The sequence below is a fragment of the Cebus imitator genome, unplaced genomic scaffold (genome assembly GCF_001604975.1).
Source record: "Cebus imitator isolate Cc_AM_T3 unplaced genomic scaffold, Cebus_imitator-1.0 Scaffold509, whole genome shotgun sequence".
In the NCBI taxonomy this organism is placed as follows: Eukaryota; Metazoa; Chordata; class Mammalia; order Primates; family Cebidae; genus Cebus; species Cebus imitator.
In genome coordinates this window covers 1,036,775-1,045,322 of record NW_016107824.1, presented here as the reverse complement: position 1 = coordinate 1,045,322, position 8,548 = coordinate 1,036,775, and the positions used below count along the sequence as shown (strand labels likewise).

The 8,548-nt window shown below is 61.7% G+C and overlaps 2 protein-coding genes across 8 annotated transcripts in view; one reads left to right on the top strand and one right to left on the bottom strand.

Moving 5' to 3' along the window:
• ZNF276 (zinc finger protein 276) overlaps positions 1 to 5,252 on the bottom strand; it is a 13,113-nt gene extending 7,861 nt beyond the window's left edge. Inside the window, exons 1-5 of one of the 2 annotated variants that reach the window (XM_017513976.2) lie at positions 5,053 to 5,252; positions 3,622 to 3,922; positions 3,283 to 3,329; positions 2,750 to 3,199; positions 770 to 848 (exon numbers count right to left, since the gene is read on the bottom strand). In XM_017513976.2, the coding sequence (XP_017369465.1) occupies positions 770 to 848; positions 2,750 to 3,199; positions 3,283 to 3,329; positions 3,622 to 3,905 (860 nt within the window). In that variant the 5' untranslated portion in view covers positions 3,906 to 3,922; positions 5,053 to 5,252. Of the gene's footprint in view, positions 1 to 769; positions 849 to 2,749; positions 3,200 to 3,282; positions 3,330 to 3,621; positions 3,923 to 4,421; positions 4,485 to 5,052 lie in introns of those variants that run through there. The other variant, XM_037733272.1, reaches the window with a different exon arrangement.
• A 35-nt stretch (positions 5,253 to 5,287) lies between these two features.
• The window catches only part of VPS9D1 (VPS9 domain containing 1), a 14,464-nt gene continuing 11,203 nt past the window's right edge, over positions 5,288 to 8,548 (top strand). For 3 of the 6 annotated variants that reach the window (XM_017513975.2, XM_037733267.1, XM_037733271.1), the window contains exons 1-2: positions 5,288 to 5,509; positions 7,432 to 7,507. In XM_017513975.2, coding sequence (XP_017369464.1) covers positions 5,411 to 5,509; positions 7,432 to 7,507 — 175 coding nt within the window. In that variant the 5' untranslated portion in view covers positions 5,288 to 5,410. Of the gene's footprint in view, positions 5,510 to 7,222; positions 7,334 to 7,431; positions 7,508 to 8,548 lie in introns of those variants that run through there. The other 3 variants (XM_037733270.1, XM_037733269.1, XM_037733268.1) reach the window with 2 other exon arrangements.

The window sequence follows — 8,548 nt, the reverse complement described above, 5'->3', positions numbered from 1 at the left end:
AAAAAAAAAGTTCACAAAAGAAGAAGGAAAAAAAAAAAATTGTGGCCTTCATCCTAAAACGTGAGTTGCAATTTCATCTCCTGGTGGTCTTGGGGGCAGCCTCAGCCACCTCAAGTGCCTCCTGGTACTTCCAGGATTTCATCACTGGACACCCCACTGGGATTGCCCCCAAAATTGGGCTGTCCTCATTTGGATCAGGTATGTCTGCTTTGCAGCCAAGGTTTACAGGGGAAGGCGGAAAGGGTGTGAACCCCTGTCCGGCACAGCTGCCCTGAGTGCTACTTGGCTGAGAAGCAGGGGATTCCCAAGGAGCTCACAGACACTGATGGGGTCCCTTCTGAGAAGTCCTGTCCACCACCACCACCTCAGGAAGCCTCTGCTTCAGGTCACAACAGTGTCATATTCAAGGGCTAGTCAGGCTTTCTCAACTCTAGAAACATCTGGAGCAAACACAAAACTATGGCCTTAAAGGAGTAGCGGTAGCCAAGGACCCAGCCGCAGGGTGGTTTCAACAAGCTCATTTCTGTGCTGCTCTGGGTTAGAAACCCTATCAGGCTCCCTCTGGAGCTGCACCAGGTCTAGGGGGTCCTGTGGCACCCAGGAAACCAGTAATCAGGGAAAAGAGGCCTCGGAAGCTCCCCAGCCACTCCTCTCCTCCCACCTCGAGAGGAGGCACATCCCAACCAGGACATGGACAGCCGGCCCCTGCGATGGCTGTTTGGTTTTTGAAGGAGAAATTTTAGGCTATTTAAACCCACTCTTCTCTCACCCCTCAGAAAGGTCACTGAACTCGTCTTTTACCCGATCATCCGAGGTTGAAGATGGAACCTGCTTCTCACCCAACTGCCCTGAGAAACAAAGAACAAGGCTCCCGTTACCCACGTGGAACACAGAAAGGCCTCACCTGCAAGGAGGCACGACTTGACTAGAAGGGAGCCTGGGGTCCCCGACCTTCAAGTTCCCCCCACCTTGGCCCCATCCCTGCCAAGGGTGCTACGTGGCCTCTGATCCTACCAGCCCCACATCCAGAAGCGCACAGGCAGCAGCAAGCATCAGAACCCCCAAGAGCAGCAGAACCAGAAAGCCCAGTTCTTCCACAGACTCAGGTCTAGTCCTCCTCACACAGCCTGGACCTGGGGGATGTTCTGAGACATTTAAAAAATTACCGTTGTTGGCCAGGCATGGTGGCTCACGCCTGTAATCCCAGTACTCTGGGCGACCGAGGAGGGCGGATCACCCGAGGTCAGGAGGTGGAGACCAGCCTGACAAACATGGTGAAACCCCTTCTCTACTAAAAGGAGAACCAATAACCGGGCATGGTGGCAGGTGCCTGTAGTCCCAGCTACCCAGGAGGCTGAGCCAGGAACAGGGCCTGAACCCAAGGGGCAGAGGTTGCAGTGAGCCACAATCACACCACAGTACTAAAGCCTGGGCGATAAGAGTAAGACTCTGTTTCAAATTAATAAGTAAGTATCAGAAAAGTATGGGAACTTACTTAAAAAAAAAATTACTGTTCCCTTGGCCGGGTGCAGTGGTTCACGCCTATAATCCCAGCACTTTGGGAGGCCGAGGCAAGAGGATCACTTGAAGCCAGGAATTCAAGACCAGCCTGAGCAAAATAATGAGAGCCCCATCTCTACTTAAAATAAGTTTTAAAAAGTATTGTTCTCAACGTACTGCACACAAGTTTAAAAAGCCAAGCAATTCTAAGATGTGACACTCACAACCCTGCCCCCTCCCCGAGGCCCCCTGAACCACACCATCTCATTTGTGCACCGTATCTAGCTGAATCATCTTAGCCATCTCAGGCAGCTGCATTTTTGTTTAGGACAGTCTTACTCTGTTTTGGGATAGTCTTGCTGGAGTGCAGTGGTCCAATCTCAGCTTACTGCAACCTCCACCTCCCAGGCTCAAGTAATTCTCGTGCCTCAGCCTCCAGAGTAGCTGGATTACAGGTGCACGCCACCACACCCCGCTAGTTTTTGTATTTTTAGCAGAGATGGTGATTCACCATGTTGGCCAAGCTGGTCTTGATCTCCTGACCTTAAGTGATCTGCCCGCCTCAGCCTACCAAAGTGTTGGGATTACATGTAGCTGCGATTTTTGGGAGCTCCACTGAGGACTCAAGGTCAGAGCTAAGTGCCCAGGTGGGACAGGTGCACAGAGCACACGCAGGGCAAGAGGTTGGTGGGAAACTGGCCGCGGCCCTCCTAACACAACATCCAGGAGCAGCCGCACCAGCCCACGGTGCTGAGGGTTCTGGGGCCCAAACAAGAGCTCTGTATTTCCCCTCAGCCTGTCAGCAAAGAAAGCTGCGCCACAATGGCCCACACCAGGGCGCCACCAGGCAACTGTCTGAGTGCCAGGAAATGACCTGCAGCTGGCCCAGGGCAGCAGCTACAAAGGCAGTGGCCGCTCTCTCTCCCACGTCCACAGACAAGGCTCCATTATTCTCTTCCTCAGTCCCCTCAGCTCCAAGCACAGGCTTAAAGACTAGACAGCTAATGAACACGTGTCTCTACGGAAACTGCAGGAACTGAGCTCTGCTCATGAGATAGGCTGGCCACCCCTCCCTGCTCTTTGGATGTGGTAAGCTGCCCCGGGCAGAAGCCCCAAACCGCCCCGGCACCTTCTGACACCACACCACAGCCACCACCCAGAGCAGTGGAGATATCCATTTTCTGCCGAAAACCCTGCCCCACGGAGGAGCACAGACCCTGGTCTAGCACTGGCATGAGGTGCCTCCTACCTGGGGCCCCGCAGAGGGGCAGGCTTGGCTGAGGTGGGAAGCCCCGCCTGGGCCCTGCCGGGTTGCTCTCTGAAGGAGGCTGGGCCGTGTCTGTGCCGGGCAGGGTCCTGGTCTCAGGACCCACTGGGGTCCCTGTCCCTCTGCCCTGGGAGGTTTGAGGGGCGGCCCCAGGGTTGCAGCCTCGGTGCTGGGGCAGCCGTGGCACCGTCTCCTTGTCCCATGGCCACCTGACTGCCAGTGTACTGTCCAGGAAGAAGGCCTTGCAGCTAGAGCTGGAGTCCATGGTGTAGTCGTGGCCCTGGTCACAGCCCCACACAGCCTGGATGATGCCACAGTACTCAGAGGACAGCGTCCTCTGAAGGTGGGGCAGGGCCCTGCAGCTGGCCGCATGTCCGTGCACCCACCCCACCAAGCCGTGCAGGCACTGGGGGCTCGATGTGATCAGATCCACTGCAGAGAGTCAACAGAGATGTCAGTTCCATGGCTGGCCAGCATCCAGCCCACCGTCCACCATCCACGGGGGGAGGACTCACCCAGACACGCTCCCTCCTCTGCCCCTGTTGGGGGCTGGGCACCGACCCTGCAAAGATCAGTGTGGCCATGAGCAGGACCAGCAGGCGGAGACTCACGGCGCTCCCCATACAGGAGCTTGAGGTCTCAAACCAGCGGTCCCCACAGGGAACCCTCTCCTCTCCCCTCCCCGCAGCTCCCCCGGCTCGCTCACATCGGTCCCAGGGTATTTGTACTGAGCTGGGCATGGCCCATTCCCCCACCCAGAGGCTCCCGCCGAGGCTCGCCCTTGTCCCTCTCTCAACACGTGTCACTCCACAGTGCTGACGACCTGAACGTGACCTAAACAGGCTAGGGCGTACTTTGCACAAGGCTTCCGGTGGCCCGTCGGGGAGACATTGATCCTCTGCAGGAAGGACTTGAGGAGGCTGTGGCACTGGTAGAACTGGGTGTGGCAGCTCTTGCAGACAAACTGAGATAAGCTGGGGTCCTGGCGGACAGCTACGCCCAGCAGGCGCTGGAAGTCCCTGACGAGGACGCGCTCCCCTGCAGACGGCCTCTCCACGCTGGCTCCGGGCGCCCTCTCGGAGATGCTGCGCAGGCTTCTCGAGGAAAACTTCCCGTGGCAGAGGCGACAGTGCCCCATAGTGACAGCCTGGCCTGCTGCACAGAGCGGCAGGAAATATTAGCAGCACGCAAAGGAGGAGGCTCCTGAGCGCGGGGTGTCCTGGACTCGGTCCGAGCGCCATGCCCGCACCGCCCTCCTCAAGGCCCCGGGACAGACAGCCGCCCTGCGGGTGACGTGGCCGCTGGTCCAGGAAGTCTTCCAAAGAGCTCTGAAGGCCGCCAGGGCGAAGCGACCTCGCGAGTGAAGCCTGGAGCTGCACCCTCCTCCCCGCGACCGCGCGCCCGGGGCAGGCGCTGCGCTCTCCAGGAAACGCAGCGGTTTCCCGTCTGCCCAGTGCGGACGCCGCCACCTCCTCTCCTGCTCCCGACAGGACCCGAGGCCGGGGAGGGCGACCTGCCCGCGGCGACGGCGCCTCTCACGCCGGGTCCCTTCGGACGGAGAGCGCGCGCCGAGGCCGCGCCGGCTTCCGGGCAACTCCGCCCACCCGCGGTCCCCGCCGCGACCCCCGCCCGCCCCGTCCGGGCCCGGACGCACCTGCCTCGTCCGTGCCGTCCTCGCCCGCGCCGTCCTCGCCCGCGTCCCCGCAGGCCCCCGCCGGGCCCCAGGCGCGCCGCGCCGCCGCCCCGCCCACCCTCGGCCCGCCGCTGCGGGAGGGGCGGCCCCGAGCCCAGCCGTCGCCGCCGCCCGACGCTCCGCGCTGCCGGCCCGCCCCAGCGGACAGGAAGCGTCCCAGCCGGTCCCGCTTCCCAGCAGCGGAGAACGGACGCCACCGGACCCCGCGGGTGCCGCCGGGTGCTGCCCGGCCCCGCTCGGCCCCGCCCGGCCCCGCCCGGCCCCGCTCGGCCCGGCTCGAGGTTCCCGAGGACCAGCGTTCGGTCCTCCAGGCGCGCTGGAAGCGAGGCGGGCCAGGGGCGGGGCGAGAAGCAAAGCGAGGCGGGCGGGGCGCGAGGCGGGACGGGGCGGGACCCCGCCGGCCGAGGTTCCACCCGCGGGGCCCGCACCCCCGCTCGCACCGCGCCCCTCTCCGGCCCGAGGGCGGCCCCCTCTGCCCGCCGCTGCCGCCCACGGGGCGCGGGCCTGGGGCGGGGCACTGAGCGGAGGGGCTCGCCGAGACCTCACGACGAGCCCTCCAAGCAGAGGCAACCGGGGCCGCCCCGCCTCTTACCGTGGGGGACGTGGGCGCGGGCGGGCGGGCGGGCGCCGGCCGAGCGGCCGAGAGGGAAGCCGGGGTCTCACGGAGAGGGAGGCCGGGCTGCCGCGGTTAGACGCCCAGGGCAACTCCGGGAGGGGCCCTTCTCGCCCGCCCCGTCTGGAGGAGCCGCCCGAGATCCGTCGCCCCCGCCGCTGACACCCGCGGGACCTGAAGTACGCGCGGCGGGGCCCGTCGCCGGAAGTGCGCTCGCCTCCCTTCCGGCGGTCCGCTGCTCCGGCGGCTTCCGCACCCGCGCCCGCTGCGTTCCGGGATCCCGCCCGCCTGCCCCGCCCCTCCGCCGCCGCCGCCGCCGCCTCCCCCGCCCGGCGTCATGGCCGCTGCGGCCGGGGACGGCACGGTAAAGCCGCTGCAGAGCGCCATGAAGCTGGCCAACGGGGCCATCGAGTTGGACGCCGGCAACCGGCCCCGGGTGAGGCGGGGCGGGGGCGGGGCTTGGCCGCCGGGGTGGCCCCTGGAGAGACCCCCGCCCCCGGAGGGCGAGGACGGGGCCGGCGCGGGCTGGGGACGCGGGGGCGGGCGCCAGCGGGGACCCCGGACCGCGGTTCCCGGGCGAGGGTGGGGCGGGGCGCGGCGGGCGTCGCCCGGGCCGCGTGCGGTGACCTTGGGCAGCGCAGCGCCCGCCGCCTCGCCTCCCCTCCCGTGGCCGGGCCGCTGCCTCCGAGCCGGGCTCCACCTGTGCGGGGACGCGGGGCGGGCCCGGGCGACCCTCCGGACCCCGGGTGGCGGGCGGCGCCTGCGCTCGTGCGGATCCAGTGCGGCTGCCCCGGGGCGGCCTCCGAGGGGCGGCATCCCGAGGAGGCCGCAGGCCCGCTCCCCGGCGACGCTGTGTGCCGTCGCCGCCCGGGAGCCCCGGGAGGGAAGCGCAGGCCGAGGGGTGTGGTCCGCGCCCGAGACGGGCCGAGGCCAAGGTGAGGAGGAGGGAAGGCGCCCGCCTGTGCCCAGGAGACGCCTCCTTCCCGAATCCGCTGCTTTCCCCAAGCGGGTTTTTAGGGCCGCGGGGCCCCCACACATCAGAAATCCTGCCTGGATTACGTTTGTCTTTCTCTCTGAGGCACCGACTTCATTAACGATAGGTAACTTAACACCTAGGGATCAAACAACAAAAACACACCGTATTGCCGGCGCGGTGGCTCACGCCTGTATTCCCAACACTTTGGGAGGCCCAGGCGGGCGGATCACGAGGTCAAGAGATCGAGACCACCCTGGCCCACAGGCTGAAACCCCGTCTCTACTAAAAATACAAAAAACATCAGCTGAGCGTGGTGGCGCACCCCTGTAATCCCAGCTACTCAGGAGGCTGAGGCAGGAGAATTGCTTGAACTCGGGAGGCGGAGGTTGCAATGAGCCGAGATCGTGCCACTGCACTCCAGCCTGGGGGACAGTGCGAGACTCTTGTCTCAAAAAAAAAAAAAAAAAAAAAAATCGAGACCGTCCTGGCCCACATGGTTAAACTCCATCTCTAAAATACAAAAATAGCCAGGGTGGTGGCGCACGCCCGTAATCGCAGCTACTGGAGAGGCTGAGGCAGGAGAATTGCTTGAGCCCGGGAGGCAGCTGCAGTGAGCCGAGATTGCACCACTGCACTGCAGCCTGGGCAACAGAGTGACACTCCATTGCCAGTGAGTGAGCCAGTGCCCGGCCACCTAAGCTGTCCCTTTAGTGGTTTCCAAAAACCACTGAAACAAACAAACAAACAAACAACAGCACACTGTGTTCCTGATGATCTTTGCCTTGCTGGAGGGGGGCCGCACAGCCTTGAAACACAACAGCCAAGTGTTCTAGGCTCCTGCGTGCATGGGGAATACTTAACTCCGGTTCTGGGAAAGGGATTTCTCAGAAATTAAGCCAGGAAGTGATCAAAAAACCTGCAGCATCACTCCTCTGTGTCTTCTCAGGAAGTATGTTTTAAGCCCCTGATTGAATCGCCCTTGAGCTGCACAAGAAGGAAACTAGTTTCACAGGGTAAAAAATGACAGAAGCTGCTGAAGTCACTTCCCCGGGCCACTAATTGAGAACCCCAGCTCCTGTGCTGGAGAGAAAGGCAGTGAGAGGAGGAAGTGAGGTCCAGGTCATCCCTGGCTCTCTCTCAGGCCCCCACTTCCTTTCCAAGTCTGGAGGGCTGTGAACTGCCTGTGCCATGGGCAGGACACCACTGATCAGACCACCGAGGCTTTCCAGCTGCAGCCCCTCACTGAAGGCTACGTGTCTCTGGGTGCAGCTTAGAGATAAGCAGGTGGTGGTGTTCCTTGCTTATCCCGCAAGTGCACCAGGCAGGAGAGATGGAGTCACTCCCCTCCACTGGCCTGACCCACTTCTCTTTCCTGAACACAGGAGGCATACACGGAATACCTGAGGAGCATCCACTATATCTCCCAGGTGCTACTGGAAGAAGTGGAAACCACTAAAGGTACAGCTCGGCTAGCCGGGCACTGGCTCACTCACTGTCATCCCAGCACTTTGGGAGGCCTAGGTGGGCGGATCACCTGAAGTCAGGAGTTCGAGACCAACCTGGGCAACCCCTGTCTCTACTAAAAATACAAAAATTAGCTGGACATGGTGGCAGGAGCCTGTAATCCCAGCTACTTGGGAGCCTGAGGCAGGAGAATCACTTGAACCCAGGAGTGAGCGGAGATCATGCCATTGCATTCCAGCCTGGGCGACGAGCAAAACTCTCTCTCAAAAAAAAAAAAAAAAAATATATATGGCTCAGCCTTGCCACTCCCTCCATGCTGGACAAATTGTGGGCAGCATAGTCCTTGATGGGCACCGGGCTTGGGGGATCTCCTGTATCCTTCCAGTCTGACCGGTGGACTGGCCTGCACTCAGTGTGACATAGTGACAGGAAGGGGCCAGTGTTGTGGGTAAGGTGGCGATTGGGATGTGAGAAGACATGGGTTCCAGTGTGCTGCACAGAAGCAGGGCAGCATTCCAGCACTGGAACGTGCAAAGGCCCTGAAATCAGAGGCGCAGGGTGGGGCTCTGTGCCTGCCTAGGGTGGAACTGGAGCCGTTCTGGTGTGAAGGGAAACTGGAAGAGGCTTTGAGCTTTGAGGGAGAGGCCAGCCTGGGAGTGGAGCTTCAGGGGAGGACTGAGGACGGCAGTGGCCAGACCACCAGGGATGGGAGCAGTAAGCGGCCTGGGAATGTACCTTGAAGTTGGATCACAGCAGACTGCAGGCACGGACTGGCGAGGGGGCAGTAGAAAGCTCCACAATGATTGTTCTCACTTCACACACAAAAAGAATATATATATCAAAAAAAGGAAGTTCGCCGGGTGCGGTGGCTCAAGCCTGTAATCCCAGCACTTTGGGAGGCCGAGGCGGGTGGATCACGAGGTCAGGAGATCGAGACCATCCTGGTCAACATGGTGAAACCCCGTCTCTACTAAAAAAAAATACAAAAAATTAGCTGGGCATGGTGGCGCGTGCCTGTAATCCCAGCTACTCAGG